Source organism: Muntiacus reevesi, chromosome 6 (assembly GCF_963930625.1).
Source record: "Muntiacus reevesi chromosome 6, mMunRee1.1, whole genome shotgun sequence".
Lineage (NCBI taxonomy): Eukaryota > Metazoa > Chordata > Mammalia > Artiodactyla > Cervidae > Muntiacus > Muntiacus reevesi.
In genome coordinates this window covers 25,836,835-25,857,263 of record NC_089254.1, presented here as the reverse complement: position 1 = coordinate 25,857,263, position 20,429 = coordinate 25,836,835, and the positions used below count along the sequence as shown (strand labels likewise).

General features: G+C 36.4%; 1 protein-coding gene across 10 annotated transcripts in view; it reads right to left on the bottom strand.

Annotated features, from left to right (window-relative positions):
- Positions 1-20,429, bottom strand: part of HDAC9 (histone deacetylase 9) — a 912,538-nt gene that overhangs the window by 345,607 nt on the left and 546,502 nt on the right. For 6 of the 10 annotated variants that reach the window (XM_065939945.1, XM_065939948.1, XM_065939946.1 and 3 more), the window contains one exon: positions 14,461-14,724. In XM_065939945.1, the coding sequence (XP_065796017.1) occupies positions 14,461-14,724 (264 nt within the window). Of the gene's footprint in view, positions 1-12,099; positions 14,725-20,429 lie in introns of those variants that run through there. The other 4 variants (XM_065939951.1, XM_065939954.1, XM_065939953.1 and 1 more) reach the window with 1 other exon arrangement.

Sequence of the window (20,429 nt, the reverse complement as noted above, 5' to 3'; positions counted from 1 at the left end):
ACTGTTAACTCCCTAGGATCATCCCAGACTGTTCAGTAGAGGCCCGGAGAGTTCACCACCTACTGAGAGAGAACAACCAGAGTGAGAGTCAAGAATACTATAGACTTGCTCTAACAAAATTTAAAGACAAGTCTTGAAAAAGCTAAAGTGATCAATATTCTTTAAAGAAAGACAATCAATTCAAATTATCTGACATCTAGTGAAAATTTACTACGCAGTGAAAGGAGTAGTAAGACAAGAACAATATCCAAGAGAAAAATTAAGCAGTAGTAACCAACACAGAAATGGCAGAGAATACAAGAGCAGAAATAGACTTAAATATAAATATGCTCAAGGATTTAAAGAAAAATATGAATATAATGAGGACTTCAATGGAAATTATATACAAGAACCAAATGGAACTTCCAGATCTGAAAACTATAATACCTTAACACGAACAATTTGATGGGTGTGACTAAAAGAAGTTTTCGCTAGGAAGAAAAGATGAGTAAAGTAATATAAGCTACACAAACTGAAATGGAATTAAACGTAAGAAAAAATGCACAAAGACTTATAGACTTGTGAGACAGTATCAAACGGTCTGACCTAGGTGTAACTGGAGTCTCCAAAGAGAGAGAGTGAAAATATCAGAATGAACAATGCTTGACATTTCCCAAATTTTTAAAAAGTGTAAAGCCACAGACACAAGAAGCTCAGTGAACAAAAGCAGGATGCAAAGAAAGAAAACAGAAGAGGTAAATAAATTATAAGCAAGTTGTGTGTGTAAAATCTTAAAGACAAGCAGAATAAAAATGCATTATCTGATTTCAAGATTTGCTATAATGCAACGTTAATCCAGATTCTGTGGTTTTGGCATAGATGTGCTTCCTAGGTGGTGCTAGTGGTCAGGAACTCACCTGCTAATGCAGGTGATGGAAGGAGACTTTGATTAGATCCCTGGGTCGGGAAGATCCCCCGGAGGTGGGCATGGGCAACCCACTCCAGTATTCTTGCCTGGAGAATCCCCTGGACAGAGGAGCCTGGAGGGCTACAGTCCATAGTTCGCAAAGAGTGGGACAAGACCGAAGTGACTTAACATGCACGCATGTAGACATACAGATCAATGGAATAAAGGAAAGACTTCATAAATTTGCTCACACACATATGTTCAATTCATTCCTAACAACGACACCAGAATAATTCAAAGGAACAAGTATAACCCTTACAAAAACTGGCGCTGAAAACTTTGGCTACCTAGGTAAGAAAATGATCTTCAGTTCACACACAAAATTATATGACTCAAAATGGCTCTTTGCCTTAAATGTAAAAAATAAACTAAAAGGAGAGAATATAAGAGCAAATGTTTCTTGGATAGGACACTAAAGCACTAATCTTAGAAGAAAAAAGTGACAGATTGGGACATACTAAAATTCAAACATTCTCCTCTTCAAAATAAAAGACAAGCTATAGGTTTAGGTGAAAATATTTCCAACGCATACATCTAGAAGTGGACTGTATCCTGAATATATGTTACTCCTATATCCAATAATAAAGACATATGCTTCAATAAAAAGCCATGCAGCATAGCTGAATTGACAATTTACCGAAGAAGATCTACAAGTGGCCAATAAACACATGAAAAGTAACTCAAATCATAAGACACCAGGGAAACACAAAACAATGAGAATCCACTACACACTCACTAGAATATATGAAGTTAAAAAAATCTGAAAATACCAAGTGCTGGCAACAGAAATTCTCACACAGTTGATGACACTGCAAAATATCCAATCACATATATTTTGGCAGTTTTTTAAAAATAAAGCTAAACATACACTTGACATACAAATCAATAATACTAACCCTAGGTATTTACTCAAAGAAATAAAGGCAAGCAAATTGTGGCATACTGATATAATGGAATACTATTCGGCAATTTAAAAAAAGACCACTTTACTGGTATGCACATGGATGGATGTCAGAAGCATTTTTGACTAAAAGAAAAGATTGAAAATATCACAGACTTTTTATGTGATTTATTTATATGAAATTCTAGAAAAATCAAAATTAATGTGCAGTGACAGGAAACAGATGGTTTGCCAGCAGCCCAGTAGAGACTGGGGGTGGGGGATTGATTAAAAAGGAGCAGGAGAGAGCTCTTTAGAGTGTATAAACATTCTACATCTAGATCATGATGTATGTATTTGTCAAAATTCACCAAGTGTACATACATATAAGCAGATTTTTGTATGTAAATTATACTTAAAGAAAAGTAGATTAAAAAACCAATATGGTTTAGGCTGTTAAAGTAACCAAAGTAAAATCTCATTTCAAAAATTTAATCCTAATTATGATGGGGGAAAAAAATACAGAACTTTAAAAATTGAACATTTAAAAACTCTCCAGGAGAGCCCCTTCCTAGGGAAAAATATCTCAGCTTTTTAAATCTGCTTCTTTATTTAATTATGTTGCGGTACAACTAACTACTGCGCATACATAAAGCTATTGGATATATAGAAATACTTAAAATATGTATGAGTTAAGGAAAATTAAAAAATAAAAGAATCAAGTTGGATATTTTCACAAGTTTGTCAGGCAGTTCAAGCAATGAAGTAAAAATCAAATCATTTAAAACGTATATCAGAAAACTAACTGCTAAATTTAATTCATAAAGTATAAAGAAAATAAAGAAATTTGCCACTACCATGACCAGAACATATCTAAAATACTAAAAATACAGTGTGAAATAAGTTTCTTTATCATGTTAAGCGAAAGCAATAGAGAGGACGGATGACTATACAAACTCAGGAAGCAATTCACTTAAGATCAAGAAATCACTGCAAGATTTCTTATTTCAAGATGGAAAGACTTAGCAAACCAAACCAGAGATAACACAGCCTCCACTTTGCATCCCATCCCAAATGAATACCCCTCAGAGCATTTTCTTAAGAAACAAAGACAGAAATTTCAGTACTCGTTTATTTCACTCTGTTTTGAAGAAGAGCCCAATGCAAATCTGAGAAGAAAATCTGTCATGTAGGCTCCTAGGCAAGACAGATTTTTAGTTTTGCTTCTTGATCCTGTAATAGGGTGGGAAGAACTGAGTATCAACAGCTTATCTGAAGACCCTCCCTAAAATCAATGTATTTTGCTAATCCACTCCTTGGAACTAAGATCATGTGCATCATTTATACCTAGAGTTGACTTAAATTTGGTGAATCCTTGGTTGAAATATGATGAAATAAATCTGGGGTTCTTTTTATGGGAGGTAAAAGGAGACAGATGCAAAGGGAATGAGAGGAAGAGAGGAGACAGGTACTCACAGGGTCTCCCAAAGAACAATCCAATCAGGGTACTGCCCCTCAAGTCATGAAAGGGCTGCAGTTCAACTGATTCTAGACTGCTCACTCGCAGCCCTTGGGACAGGGAGGAACAGCCGAAGCAGCCTCCTGCAGGACCCATGCTGTGTGTCTACTGCCATTTTCTGAGTGAGCCGGGACATGGAAAAGATGGGGAAGCACTGTTCTCAGATTTCTTTAGTTACTGAAAACAAAGTTATTCATTATTATAAAGTGAAATTGAGTGTGAGCTAGGTTCCAGCCAAGAAGACTAAAGAAAGTTACTAAAGTTTCAAGGAGTTCCTAATAATATTAATAACATTTGATAATTTTTACTCAGCATCAATTTTGCTAGCATGCATTGGTGTTACTCAAATAAATCCATTTATGTTTTATAACTCCCCAATAAAAATAAAAATTGTTAATCACATTTTATAAACCAGCAAACTGAGGCTCAGCAGAATTAAGTAATTTGGAGGTAGAGTTGCTGGCAGATGAAGTTAAGAGTTAGAACTTCAGTCCAACTAAAGAATTACCATTGTCATCACTAAGCAGCTACACCAGTAACACAGTTTCACACATGAATCTCAAGGAGAGTGCCACTGTTTAAGTTTGTGGTATACACAGTCAAAACAACACATAATTTCTAGGTTCAGAAATAGTTTTCCTTAATTAAATATGCATAAATGTGAGGTTGATTCATTCTCTTAGTATGAATAATTTTGTTTTCTTTCCAAGCTCCAAGTTCCAAAAATTATATAGACTATATGGACATAGAAAAATTAATTCTGGCATACCTCATTTTATTGTGCTTCACTTCACTGCACTTTGAAGATACTATATATTTTTTTTTTTTACAAATTGAAGGTTTTTGGCAAACCTGGCTCAAGTATCCATTGGTGCCATTTTCCCCATAGCTTTATTTTCAAATTAAGATATGTGTACATTTTTTGACATACTGCTATTGCACACTTAATAGACTATAGTGTAGACATAACTTTTACATGCACTGGGAAACTGAAAAATTAGTGTGACTCACTTCATAGCAGTGGTCTGGAACTAAATTCACAGTATCTCTGAGATACCTGTACTGTAAAGAGGCTATGAAAATTAAGATACTATATTTTTAAGTAAAAATTTCCATCAAATATTATAATTGAATAATGATTAATACAGAAAACAAATTAAGAAAAATAAAGTCATAAGTTCTGGGTAGTAGCAAATAACAAAAATTCATCAAGAAAAAATTTCCATCATTTAAACCTAGCTGAAAATGAAACAGTAACTGTTATTACTAGAGCCAGCTTAAGGAAAATGTTACTAATGCAGACACTCAGCACAATAAATAGTCCAACAAGTAAAAACTGAGTCTACATTTCACATTAGAAAACAAAAGTGAACCTGTAATCATGACATGGAAGAAAATGTCCTTTAACTATTAAGAAATCTGAATAAGAGAAATGTAAAACAAAAATCATTCAAATGGGATTTAATTGAGCACTTCAGAAATTCCTTGTGTGGTTCCAGGAGCACTGGATATTTTCCCTTGCTTTAAAAGGCAAAAGGACATGAAGATAGAAAGGTAATAATAAAAGAAAAACCTACATGGTAAGTCCTATGGAATTGATTCTAAGTTGACAGAATAGTTTGGGTGGGTTAGAGAAATCAGAGAAAGAGAAAATCTTGAAAAAGGAAGTTAAAGACGTTTCGGACAGTGAAAAAGTTTGCTGAAACTCATGCAATTAGAACTCCAAATTGGAAATTTGCTTTGCATGGCAAGTGATTAAGTTAGATTGGAAGGGATAAGTTACCACTCAGAATATAAAGGTTGAATTATGAGGACTGAAACTGGATGATAGCCATTCGATAAAGAGATTAGGGAGATGTTACTGTAGGTTATGCCTTAGAGAATGGAAAAGTAGTATTGTAACTTGACAGTAAGTTAACTGAATTAGTAAAAGAGGACACTGATAATGAAAGGAAGTTCTTGCGATGATTTTTCTTTTTAAAGAAATTTGTTTTAGTATTAATTATGGTAGTGACTGGGAAAAGCAGAGCCAAAGGCAGAGTAAAGAAATATGATGGCAAGGAAACCAGAAATAGGAGTACCAACTGCTCATAAGAGATAAAGAAGGTTAACTGTTAGCATGGGGAACTATAGTCAATATCTTGTAATAATCTATAATGGAAAATAAACTCAAGAATAATATATGTGTATACATAAAACTGAATCACCTTGCTATGTACCTGAAACACTGTAAGTCAACTATACTTCAATATAATATATATTTTCAGAAAAAAATAAAGAGATAAAGAAGAGAAGATGATCAAAGGTGACTTGATAGTCCATCCCAGTGTCTCAACGGTGGTTTGAAAGACAGAAATGGAAGAGTGAGAAGCAGCAGCAAACTTTCAGAAGATGAACTTATCAACTGAGATGAGAGTGGAGGGTGAGTGAACTGTCTCTAAGACTGACAGTATTAATAAAACACCTTGATAGACTCTGAGTTGTCTTTAAGGTAAAGAGTAAACAGATCCTTAAACCCTTAACATGCCACAGATCTCACTAACACATTTTATACCTATTTATTAGACTAAATAACAGCAATAGAAAGACATTGGCAAGGGAAAATATTCATTTGTTCAGATTTCATACCCAACTATTTCCAGAATGAGGTAGTGAGATCCATTTATTAACATGAGAGGAAGATGATCTAAAAGCAGTGTTGCATACTAACAGAATTCAGATCGTAAATGCAAGCTATGTATACAATCTTAAATACTCTAATAGCCATATTAAAGGGGGAAAGTAAAGCAAGAAAGATAAATTTTAATAATGTTATATAACCTAATACATTAAGAATACTATTTTTAAATATGTAATCAATATATGTCATCCTTGTTGTTTTAGTCGCTGTCATGTCTGACTCTTTGTGACCCCATGGACTGTAGCCCACTAGGCTCCTCTGTCCATGGGATTCTCTGGGCAAGAATACTGGAGTGGGTTGTCATTTCCTTCTCCAGGCGATCTTCCTGACCCAGGGGTTGGACACATGTGTCCTGCATTGTCAGGTGGTTTTTTACCACTGAGCCACCAGGAAAGGCAGTATGACATCATTACTTAGGTACTATTAGACATATTTTTATATTATGTCTTTGAAATCTGATGTTTTATTAAATAATATCTCAATTCATATCAGTCACATTTTAACTTTCATAGCTACACATGGCTACCAGTTTGGAAATACAAATACAGGATTCTTTGCAGAACTTCCATTAACAGGAGAACAAAAGGCAAAGACTTGAACATAATAACTTCATCACAAAATGTAAGTGCAATGCAGACATAAGTAAAAATGAGTAACACCAAGATAGGATTTTCAAGCTATATAAATGAAGAATAATAAATTTGATATAGTTTTTAAAGGTCACAAGGAAAAAAGCATTTCTTAAAGGAAAAATACAGAACATTTTCCAGTTTATAGATATAATAAACATCAAGATTATAGCAATTAATTGACAAGGAAAAAAAAAAGAAAGCGCCATGTACACTTGGGAGCAACAGAGAACACCAGGATAGTGGAAAAGCAAGACCAGATCAACTAGAAATGAGGAAAATGGAGATGATGCAAGTGGAGCTCAACAACCAGTAAATTCTCATCTCTTTAAAAAATGACACAAAAGCAGGGAGAAATAAAAACAATGTATATAACTCAAAACATATCAAATACCTAAAAGTAAGTTATAAAATTATAAAATGCTTAGAAGGAAACATAGGTACATATATTTGTCACATTAAGCAACATATTCATAACAAGATAAAAAAAATAGATGAATAGACTTCAATAAAGTTAAAAATGTTTGTGCATCAAAAGACACTATCAGGAAGATGAGAAGACAACCCATGGAATGGGAGAAAATATTTGCAACTCATATACATGATAACAGTCTAGCATCCAGTTGGCACTAGTGGTAAAAACCTGCCTGCCAATGCAGGAGACATAAGAGAGTGGGTTCGATCCCTGTGTGGGGAAGATTCCCTGGAGGAGGGAGGGCCTGACAACCCACTCCAGTATTCTTGCCTGGAGAATCCCATGGACAGAGGAGCCTGGCAGGCTACAGTTCATAGGGCTGCAAAGAGTTGGACACAACGGACGCAACTTAGCATGCACATCCAGAATATATTTAAAATCTCTTGACTCAACAGTCAAAAGACAGGGCAATTTAAAAATGGGCAAAAGCAGGGGAAGGAGAGCATGAGACACACCGAGAGAGTGGCTTTAAAACATAAATATTACAATATGCACAAGAGATAGCTAATGAGAGGCTGTACCACACAAGGGCCCCACCTCAGTGCTCGCTGACAACCTGGCGGGGGGAGGGTGGGTGGAGGCAGAGATGCAGGGGAGGTTCTAGAGGGGGGACATATGCATACTCACGGCTGATTCACGCCGCTGTATGGCAGAAGTCAACACAATATTGTAAAGCAATTATCCTCCAATTAAAAATAAGTTAAAAAAATCACAATGCCAGAAAGGCTCTTCTGCCTGCCCTAGTTCATGCGGTGAGACTGTAATAAAGATTCTGAGAGAGTTTTAAATGTTTAAAAAAAAAACAAAATGGGCAAAAGCCCTAACTAGGCATTTCTCCAAAGAAGATAAGCAAATAACCAGTAACTAAATGAGAAAAAATGTTCAACTTCATTAGTCATTAGTGAAATAGAAATTAAAACAACAATGAACAAACATTTCACATTCACTAGGGTGACAATAATTTAAAAAAAAAAAAGTAACAAATGTTAGAGAGGATGTGGAGAAATTCAAACTCCCTGTGCATTGCTAGTGGGAATATAAAATAGTTTAGCCACTGTGGAATACAATTCAACAGTTCCTTAACTTAAACAGAGTTACCAGATGACCCAGTAATTTCACTCCTAGGTCTATATACCATCAAACAGTGAAAACATGTTAGAACAAAAATATGTACGCAAATGTTCACAGCAGCATTCTTCATAAAAGCCAAAAAGTGAAAGCAATCCAAATATCCATCAACTGATGAAGAGATGAGCAAAACATAGTGCATTCATACAACAGACTACTATCCAGACATAAGAAAGAATAACGTAGTGATACCTGATGCAACGTGGATGAACCTGAAAATAATATGAAAAGTGAAAGAAGCCAGATATAGACTCTCAAAAAGCCACACAGTATATGATTTCATTTATATGAAATGTCCACAAAAGGCAAATCTATAGGCACATAAATTAGATGAGTGATTCCTAGGAGTTGGAAGAGGGCATACGACGAGCGATCACCTAATTGTACAGAATTTCTTTGAGGTGATGAAAATGTTCTGGATTAGTAAGTAGTGATCACTGTACATCATCATGAATATATTATTATTATTTTTTGCTTAATCACTCAGTTGTGTCTGACTCTGAGACCCCGTGGACTATAGCCTGCCAAGCTCCTCTGTCTATAGGATTTCCCAGGCAATAATACTGGAGTGGATTGCCATTTCGTTCTCCAGGGGATCTTCCTGACCAAGAGATCCAGCCTGGGTGTCCTTCACTGTAGGCAGATTCTTTACCATCTGAGACGGCAGGGAAGCCCACATATATACTAAAAACCACTGAATTCTACACTTTAAAATGGTTAAGATGGTGCATTTTATGTTATATGAATTTTATCTCAATAAAACACACACACACACAGAACATACCACAAATAGCTCAGAAATTATGAGGAAAAATAATTTGCAAAGTCTTGATGAATTAATACTCTATAATAGGCTAAGAGGGGTTCCCCAGTGGCGCTATTGGTAAAGAACCTTCCTGCCAATGCAGGAGACATAAGAGACACGGGTTTGATCCCTGGGTCAGGAAGATCCCCTGGAGGAGGGCATGGCAACCCACTCCAGTATTCCTGCCTGGAGAATCCCATGGACAGAGGAGCCTGGCAGGCTGCGGTCCATAGGGTTGCAGAGTTGGATACAACTGAAGCAACGCAGCATGCACACACACAATAGGCTAAGAAATTATTCAATCAGAAGAGAGAAACTAAAGGGACAAACATCTAAGATGTAACTGCAGCAAATACAGAAACCTATAGTTATACTTCAACTATACTCAACCTATAGTTGAGTTAACATGCAGGTGAAACAGAGCAATATACAAGAAATACAAGCCAGTCTACTATGAAAACAATGAATCGGAGAATCCAAGGATTGTAGGTAAAAGGTATGAAAAATCAAGACACATTTTAGGAAGTGGTTTAAAGGGCCCCTGGCAGCCTCCAGAGCACTGTGTCTGAATCAGACTCTCACAAAGGGCTTGAAAAACATAGATTCCTGCACTCTTAGGACAAGATCAGAACATCTGTGGGGTGTGGTCAGAATGCCAACTGTCAACAGATTTCCTCAAGACAATTTCTATGCACCTTTCAATAGGAAAACCACTAGAGGTCTAGAACTCAAGACAAACATCCTTGCTTTTCCTTTTTACAACATCATATACTGACTTTGGTGGGCTTCCCTGGGGGCTCAGCAGTCAAGAACCCACCTGCCAATGCAGGAGATACACGTTTGATCCCTGGGTTGGGAAGATCCCCTGGTGAAGGAAATGGCAACCCACTGCGGTATTCATGCCTGGAAAATCCCAAAGACAGAAAAGCCTGGTGGTCTACAGTCCATGGGGTTGCAAAAAGAGTCAGACATGACTTAGCAGCTAAACAACAACAATCCCTTTACCTACAGCAGTGACCGAAAGAGGAAACTGATTCAAAACAGGCTGGAAATGCTGATGGACAAAGACAGAAGAAACCGCTAATGATTTCATAAACTTGGACACAAAAGGAGAGTTGTTGCACAAATACAGCTCAGTGGTAGAAGCTGAGAACAAGGGCTGGTGTGGGATTGCCAAGGTTCAAACTGGAGCCAGACTGCCACTGACTGGGTGACCTTGACCTGATTTGACTTATTCTGTGTCCCAGGGCCCTCATCTCTATGATGGGACAATAATACCGACCCTGTAAGGCTGCTGTGAGGACTAATGTGCTAACAGATGTAAAGTGGTTATAACAATACCAAGTACATAATATAGTTGCAACAGTTAAAAATAAAAATCTTCTTGTAAATCAAATGGTCTGCCAAAGTTGCACTGTCTAAACCCTACCATCTACAAGTCTTAAAGAAGGGAGGACAGACAACTTTTAAAACATAAATGAAGTCTGAAGTCACATTTCTCATATCCTGTTTCATTTGTCTGCGTTCTTTGATTGCCCCCCACCCATACTTTCCCTTTAAAACTCAGTTGGAGGAATGATAAATAATAAAGGGAATGGTAATCTACCTCTCAAACTCGTTCTCTTGTGTGTGAATGTATATATATACATATATATGTATATATATATATATATGAGATTCTAATTGGTTATAATATATTCGGTTATAATTTGTAAACCTGGATTACTTATAATTGTTAACCCATCATTAATATACCCACAATTGTATATTTCTGTTAGTGGAAAAAGTCACAAAGGAATGCCAAATTAAAAAAATATATACTGTTGTCCACCTACATATCTGTTGAGTAGTAGGTTTCAAAAAAATGTTTAGTCTCTTGATTCCTTTTTAACATACTGTACAAAAAAATAAGTATGAAGAAACATAAATTTTTTTTAAAAAGCTGTCTTTCTCAAAACTATATAAAGTAGAAGTCTCCATTTCAGCAGCCCCCTTCACCAAGATGGCAGGCCTTGACGACCAGAGGAAGAAATGTAAATGGTTATCCATTGCTGGCAAAAACAATTTTCTGAAGAAACTAGAAGAGCGTCTAACATTGATACATACTGAAACAGTCCCTTTACACTTCTGAAATCAAATGTATAAAATCATTATCTAATTGATTTCTCCATCTTTTTAAGGATCTCTAGTAGCAAGTAATCTTATAATTTTATAGTCCAAAGGCAATTTTCAGGAAATTATGACTAGAATCAGTGATATTTCCCACAAGTCTGACCAAATTATCAAATTTACAGGTTTACAGAATGATAATCCATTTTGTAATAGTAAATGATATTAGCTACAGAATTAGTTTTAACTCATGTGACACTACTGAAGTTTAGATTAAGGGAATCAAAGGATATAAGACAAATATTTTTAACTTATTGAACCCAATACACATAATAACAGATTATGAGGAATGCTTTGCTTGCAACTGAGCCGAAGAGGAGCCAAGAGCATTTTCTTCACACTACTATTATAATCACTGTTTCCACATAAAGGGAGGTCATTTAACTACTCTTTTCTTTACATACTGTCACTTTGTACTTGTAGGTCAGGTTCTTACTGTAATAGACATAACTATTAAGATACAGAAAATTATTCATTTTAATATTTATTATTTGTTATATTCAAGGGATTATATTAACCTTTTTAAAAAGAATTTTTAAAGTGACTGATACCTATTTATATAAAATTTTATACTTAGAAGTTGACATCAAAGATGATAACATATGAAATAGGCCACGCGGGGAAAATAAAACTGCAACAAATTTTACATGTGTCTGTTATCTGATAATGGCTGCTGTAAATTGGTTAAAGTGACTATTGTTGGATTTATTATTTTTAATGGCATTAGAAGTAACTGCTCAAAATATCTTTATTTTCTTGTTTCAACAAAGAATGGCAATATATTTTGGTATATGAGACCTAGTGCATGAGTTTCAAATTCGATTAAATATATCAAGTTTACACAAAGCCATATGTATGAAAGGGGATCTTTTAAAAAAAACTTTATTTGAGAAAGGAAGAGACTTATAACAGAAGGCAAGAAGAGAAACATACAAACAATATATTTACAACACAAAACAAGAGATCACCTTCAAGGGTGTAAATTATAATAAATACAGTAGATTTTAAAAGAGACAATTATCAATTAGTTCTAAGATTATTTAAGTCCAGCTTTCCTTTTCACTGGTTCCAGGTAGTTTCTTGATTAAATTCAAAGACTATCAAATTCAAACAATTAATGTCCACCAACTGTACTGATGAAGCTCTCTCAAATGACACTATAAAAAATAGGTTTTTTTTTGTTTGTGATTACATATCTTTGCAGTAATATTATACAAAAGCCTGCTCAGCCACATGTTCCTCCCCAAATAAAATGTATTTTAAAAGATGCACTATCCCTTTTTTATGAGATTGCAAAAAGATTTTAAATAAAATGTATATTTATGAGATGGAAAAAATATAAAATTTTATCTTAGGAATGCCATATTTTTAATGCAAAACAACTGACAAAAAGTCATTTTAATCTGAAAGAATATACTAACCAAAACATGTTGGTAGTAGGAAGTGTTACCTATTACAGCTATTTGTCAAATTATCGAAGGACTTTCATTATATGGAAAAGTTTTAAACTTTCTAACTTCTAGTTATGTTACTTTACTTTGAATGGAGACTTTTTAAAAAAGGATAATGTATCTTTAGCAGTAATCTTTTTTAAGAAATATTTTTAAATGTCACAGCAAAATGTAAACAACACGTGCCAGTAACATACAGTTATACAAGGTCTACATTTGGCAAAACTGCTATATCTCCTTTGAAACAGGATACTATACCTTAAAATACCTCGGATTTAGAAATATAAATATTTTAATAGAAAAAAACCTCACAAAGATTCTAGGTCAATTTGGATTATCCATATTAAAGGGGTCTTAATACAACGAATCTTTAACTAGCTTAACAAAAGTAAACCTATAAAACAAGGTAAACATATCAAAAGAGAGTATGAAGGAAATGTTCCAGTGAAAAGCTTCCTTAACAATTTCCCTACTTGCGGTGTTATTTTCTTAGACAATAAATCAATTCATAGAGTGCCCTTTAAAAACAGACAGAGTAAAACACTATCCTCCGTTTTTTTCCCCTACATTCCTCAGTACATGAATCACTTGGACTTCCTGTTTCCACAAGGCATTTCCTGTTCAGCCTCATAGAAACAGTTTTCTGTAGAACAGCAGGAACCTGACAAAGAACTGACTTAAATAAACAGTCTTCTGTTGCCTTCAAAGTTGTTTGCATTTCATAGCATCAAAGGACACCGTCCTTCTGAAGGTGCATTATGTACAAGTAGATTCTTTTGTTAAACCTAACTTTCCTAATTTTTTATTTGCCAAAATAGTATGATATACATTGTGTCATTATGGAATTATACTGAAGAGATCCTAGTGATAACGATTATCAAATACGACACACCTTCTTCTTTTAAACATGATTTTTGACTTCAGGTCAGATAATAATCAAACTGTTACTATTTTTTCCACAGCTGCAGATACAATGTCATATCTGATTGGACCATAAAGCGGCACGTTAGTTCTTGCCAGCATTTGCATCTGCTTCATTTGATCTTTTTCAATAAACAATGTCATCAAATAACACAGGATAAAAATGAAATGAGCAGTACTAGGTGAGACAGAATGTGATATTTAAAATAGTGCTGTACTTTGCATCTATATATTTAGAACCACCTCTATTCCTAATATTTTCAACTGCAATCTATACAATAACCTAGGACTACTGGCATAGTAACCAGAACATTTCACTTAACAAAAAAGAGAAAGGAAGGAAGGGGCTGACTAATTTTAATAGGGTTCAAGACTGTAGTATGATACATTATGTACAACAATGTGAAAATTGAATTCTACATATCAAAAAAAATCAGTAACTAATAAAATGTTTCATTGATCAGACTGGAAAACTATCCAGCAGTCACTGATCTCAACAGATAAACTAAAACCAACAGTGAGTTCATTTTCCTTAGACGTAATTGGTGTGGCAGGCTTTGGGATGAATTAAAAGCCTATTAATCACTTGGATACTGATGTAGTATAAGTTTAGTGTAACAGGTATTTCCTTACCAGTAGAGTTTCAAGAAACCTTGCTATCTATATAGAGATCAGTATATAGAAAGATCTATATATAGATATATCTGCATTAATCAGAATCCTTAAACACTAAAGTCAATTCATTCAGAGATATAAACGGATAGGAAATAATATCCATTTACCAAAACCGGCAATGCATTTCATATTCAGATAATGACTTTAATTACAAATCCTGGAGCTAAATCTTTGCCTATTACCTGTTGCATAAAAGCAGCCTGCTCCCCAGATTCCATTTCCTGGATCTGAGCATCTTCATCACTGTCCACGGGTTCCTCCTTCACCTTCACAGCACCAGCTTGTCCCAATGTGTCGTCCACACAAGCACTGCTGTCACGCCTAGCGCTGCTGCCACTAGAGGGCGCTCTGTCTTCCTGCATCGCTTGGTCCCCCTGGAGCTCTTCCTCCGCTTCCTCGAGGTGACTGCCTGGTTGCTTCAGTTGTTCAATAGATTTCGAAAGCAGCTAGAAGAGAGTGTTCAGGGGTTCAATATTCAGTGGTTCTTGGTGGTAACAGAGCAGTAATATACACTTTCATTTCCTGTAATTCTACTTCAGTACACCCTGATTTCTAATCTCTGAGGATCATTTTCGGAATGAATTTGTATGCAATGAAATTCTTCAGCAATACTAAATTTGAAGCAGTCCCACCAATTCCATACTGTATTGGTGTCCTAGGCAGAGAATGAGGCCTTTAAATGTTTTGTTTTTAAAAATAGTTCACTCTTTAACCGACTTAAAAAATGGTGGGAAAAGGGTAAATAATGAACTTTTCCTTTGGAAACCATGAAACTCACACAGGACAGGTTGTAATGAATCAGTTTAAACCAGGCAAACCTGAGAATATTTTTTCCGTAAAAGAAGAAGTGTAGCAGAAATAATATTAATAGAAAGGTAATGAAAAACTTCCCCAATCTCATTTTCCAACAAATGGCAACCATGGTATAAGACAGAAGCATAAATTCTAAGAGTGCTTTTGTCTGTTAATTTTCCTATACCCAAATGGTCAAATGATAAAAGAGCTATGTATATGTCTGAAAAGTGGAAATATTGATTTTGAAATCTTGAACTTCAAAAAGATGCAGAATTTAGTGATAGCACAGAATTTATTAATATCCAAATATAAATTAAAGAATAGGACCATAACAAGGAATCATTTGAATCTGAAAATTATTTAGACCTTTTATTTTTAAATTAAATCATATTTAATCTCTAGAAGTGTATGAATTATAATTTAAAAAGATAATTGGAAATACACCTAAATTGAACAATAGCAAAATGCCATGGTATAAAAACTTGTTATATGGGGGAAAATTCTCACGATGATTTCATCTCACATAGGCCTTTTGTTTCATTTGACAAGAAGCCTGCTGACTGGTTATCTGCAGATCCTGAACTGTGTTTCAAAGAGTGGTTAGAATTTTCTGCTGAGTCAGTACCCATGTAAGCAACATACTAACCATTATGATGAGCAGCACGGTTAGAATACCAACACAAAAATCATGAATACAGACTTTTCTATGAAAAATTCAAATTTATCTCCCACTCACACCTATGTTTTTCAAAGCTAGACACCTCCTGTAGGTTTAGAATACATAAGGACTCAAATTTTGAAGGGTGTCTTAACCTCAGACTTTCCTCCAGTGCTCACAACCTCAAATGGCCTTGCATATGCTGACAAAGCCTTTCAATTTCACTGTAGTAAGAACTATACTGGGAGCTTTCATTTGTTCAGCAAATATTTATTGAGTGCCAGCTATGTTTCAGACTCTCTGCTAGGCACTGGGGAAACAGCCATTGCCCTGCCCTCAGGGAGCTTTCAGTTTCGAGTGTTAGAAAGGCACCAAACAGATGCATAAATTTATTCTTATTTTCAAGCATGGTAAATGGAAAAGGGAGCAATACAGCGTGTTGTAAGAATACACACTAGCTGAAACAGGAGGGAAGTGTGGACGATTTAGGAAAGTCTCACTGAGGAGGCTGAGACACCAGATATGAAGGATGGACAGGAGGAGTTGGATGTGTGTGAGGAGTGGAAATCAGCGGAGGGAGCACTGCTGGCAGAAGGCACAGTGTGTGGACTGGAGGAGAGCCCAGTGTGTCTGAGCAACTGAAAGGTCGGTGCGGTTTGAGCACAGGAAGACAGGGAGAGAGTGCTGGAAGATGATTCTGGAAAGAGTGACCCAGTTTATAATATATTTGAGTTGTGAATAAGATTCTAGAGAAATAAAATATAACCTAGGATAAAGCATATATAAGACCGAGATTTTGGAGAAAAGAGACAATGTATTATTCCTGAATTTTGACTATACAATTGTCGAACTCCACTTAATTGGCTAGAAAAAGAACACGTAACACCATGGAAAAGAAGCAGGCTTTTAACTGAAAAGTTCCAGGTTTAGCTGGGGTACCAGGGATAAGAACATTCAGTGACAAACATCCACTCATTCTTCAAGAGAGAGGTGGACAGACACAGAGAAAGAGCTCATCAGCCAGGCTTGCTACCCTGACCTCCTCACTCATCTAAGACAACATGCAAGAGCAGGTTAGAGGATTTTGTGGGGAGAAGACATTAAATTAGAAAACATATCAGTCAGGTGAAGGGGACTGCGAGAGCCCCTTCGAGACACTATCTGCCAGAAGATTGTTGCAGTCGTCTTCTGGAAGTATGCTTGCTGAGCTGTGGAAATTCCCCCTCTTGATACCCCAGCTTAGCTGGAAAAGTTCATGGGAGCGAGTTCATCAGGGCTGATGAGCCAACGATACTGGTGGGTCAAACAGATGACTTCACAAGGTGGTCAAAAGATCCTCCCCCTAAGAGCCTCTGTGAGGGCAAGAGGATAAAAAGCAAAACTCTATGGATGTGTGGCTATAGGACAGGAACTAAGGGCCATTCATGAAGGTCAGCCAGGGAGCACGTGTGACCAGTGTCCAGGAAATGCCACGTCAAAAGTTCCTGCTTCCTAGGGGTGACTCTGCATCTTATTCAGCTTCTGGATGTCTGACCACAGGGAGTATTTAATAACCAAGAGGAAGTCACAGATACCACCCGCTAAGTAAAAAGACTTTTCTGTTGCTATTTCTCTCCTCAGCTTCAGTTCCAGCAGGGCCTCTCAGTGTCCTGACCTCGTAACCTGCAATGGTCTTATCCTCCACTCTACTTCAGCTCCCAGTGACCTGGCCTTTGTTGGTGTCTGTACATGCTCTTAAACCTCAGTTTCAGACATCATTTGCTTCCTCAGGCTCAACCTCAGAATATTTTGACCCTGACACACTCCTCACCTCTGGAGGGCTCTCCAAGCTTTTGAACCTGCCACATTTTCCCTGCCTGTCACCCCCACCACCCTCGTTCCTCAACTTCCCTCCTTGCTGAACTAGGTTCCATTCTTCATCATTAAATATCACTCCCTTATTACTATCTTCAACTCCCTTGCCTTTTTCAATATGGATTTTCCTGTATGAGTAAGACTTCCAACCTTGGTTAATATTAAAACTCTGCCAAACCCAAGCAGCTGAATAAGCTAGGAAACAAATAAACAAATTACAATCACACTGAGTGTTTTGCTTCATATCCGTGATCATAACCCTCAAATGGACCCTCAGTGCTGACTGGAAATACTACTACATTTCTCTAGCTAATTTTCTCTCCCTCTCTCAATGACTACTTCAAAGTACCTCCTTTCTCCTCAAACTCCTACTATCTAGACCTTTTCCTCACTCCTGTTATTTTTGCTTCTTATTTCAGTGAGAAAACAGACATTTAAAAATAGAGAAATTCAACATTCTGCTACCAAGCCGTCCCACTCGCCCTTACTTACTAACAGTGGAAGAAAGGTCTGCATCCCTATCTTAGTCCAGCCCTCGGCTTAATGCTCTGGGTCCTGTCCATCCCTGCAATTTTCCATTTGGCTCTCCATCACTCATTTCCCATCTCTGCTGGAGTATTTCCACTTGGACACCTTCAGTCTTACTATCCGTCTTGAATGTAACCTCCCTTGGTCCCACTCCCATCACCTCACAAAAAAAACAAAAAACAAAAAACACACATTATGTACCTTCCTCAGTAAATCTCCTTGAGTTATTTCTCTTCATTGTCTTCATTTTCTTCTCAGTCTCTTTAGAATTCACTCAAACTAGGCTTTCATCCACACTGCGTGTGTGCTTAGCTGTTTCAGTTATGTCTGACTATTTGCGACCCTATGGACTGTGACCCGACAGGTTCCTCTGTCCATGGGATTCTCCAGGCAAGAATATTGGAGTGGGTTGCCATACCCTCCTCCAAGGGATCTTCACAACTCAGGGATCAAACTTGTGTCGCCTGTGATTCCTGCATTGCAGGCAGATTCTTTACTGCTGAGCCACTGGGGAAACCCTGACTGAAATCTCTCTTGTTAAAGTCAGTAATGACTGCATAAATACCAAATCCAGTGGTACTTGAAGTCAGATATTAACAGGAGCAGTCAGGATGAAGTATTTTTGAAAAGAAAACATGACAAAATCAAAGCATCTTTGAAAGTAAGAGATTTATAACATTAATGGTGGTGCAACCAACAAATAGACAAGATGTATGTGAATTTACTGAAATATAATTTCCCATAGATAGCAAATATGTCAAAGAAAATCTTTAATACTGACAAAATGCTGAGTGTTCACTGAATATTTCATATGTTCATTTAAACTGAAAACCTTTAACAGAAAATCTGATCTGTTAATGTACTCCTGAAGTCACTGGAGTACCCAGAAATCACATCATTTAGTCCCCGGATCAAATCTGATCAGTATTTACCACCTCATTGACATAGAGACACACACGGAAGTGTGTAAAACGATTTCCAGTGTGCAACACAGAATCAGTGCTGTTTGTTCCAGCGCTTCTGGCTTCATCTACACTTCTGCCGGACTTGAAGTACGAGAGAAATAAGTGCCAGAATGGATGATGCTGTGATAACTGGATGAGAAGGCCAGATGGCAAAACAATTTTCTTCTAAGGGCAGAATTCCTTAACGGTTTGTAAAAGAAACATTTCTCGATACAAAACAGTGACTTATGAGTGGAGATCATATAGATATAAAATGCTGGAGTTGAAAATACTCTAACAACATTCTTCAAATTCTTATTTTATAGAGAAGGAATTTCATGCCCCCCAAAAGCTGAATCATCTCCAGAAAAGACACCTAGAATGTTTTATACCTTCCACTCTGAAACAGCAATATTCCAACAACAACTGAATTCATATAAACAAATCAATGTATCCCCTCAACTCCAAACTTACATAATTCAGCTGCTTGCCTAATGTTATCCCTTAGATCTAGAATCTCCAAGAGGTATCAGAAACTTTGAGTAGCTCAAAGATAACCTTTATTCCATTTGTACACAAATGTATTGATCACCTAAATTTCCTTCTCTGAGTAAACACCATTATCCAGTTGCACAAACCAAAAATCTAGAATTTATCCTTGTTTCTCTCTCGTCTTCATAAATATCTGAAAACTTAATTTGTACTTAGCAATAAAGCTTTGACACGTTTCTTTCCCCCCAAGTTATAAAGTGAATGCCAACGTCCACATGAATAGTAATGACATCTTTTTCACCATTTCTGGAATAAATTTGCTCTTTGTGAAGATTTTAAAAATACAAAAGAAATAAATGGAATCTCCTGGAGACAATTTGGCAAACTATAAATGTATGGAGGGAGTTAATCTAAACTTCTTATTTGAGATATCTGACTCAAGCTGATTTTGCTTAAACAGTCAACTTTGCTGGAGTGGAAAAATTAGTAATTAACCTCAAGAAAATATGCAAACAAAAGTCTCAGAAGATCCACATGCCAGGTTTGACTTATTTTGGATTTTTAAAATAAAGAGCTACTTGATGTGATTTGCAAGCTTCTGACCACGTACGAGGAAATCCAGTGTTTGGACTATGCTGTGCTCTGTGTGTTTTTGAACTACAACTAAGACCACTACCAAGAAGGGATGGGTTAACCCTTTTCTAATTTGCACTGTCGCTCAGGGGCCCCAGCTACAGGGAGGAGCTGTCTGCTGACTCTCAGTGGGGTAGCAGGGTCTCTCTTTGGTTGAACATCTGGAGGTGATCCCCCAGCAAAGCTGAGCCATTGCCTTGCTGGCTAGAAAACACAAGAAGAAACATCTGTGTGACAGATAAATGTG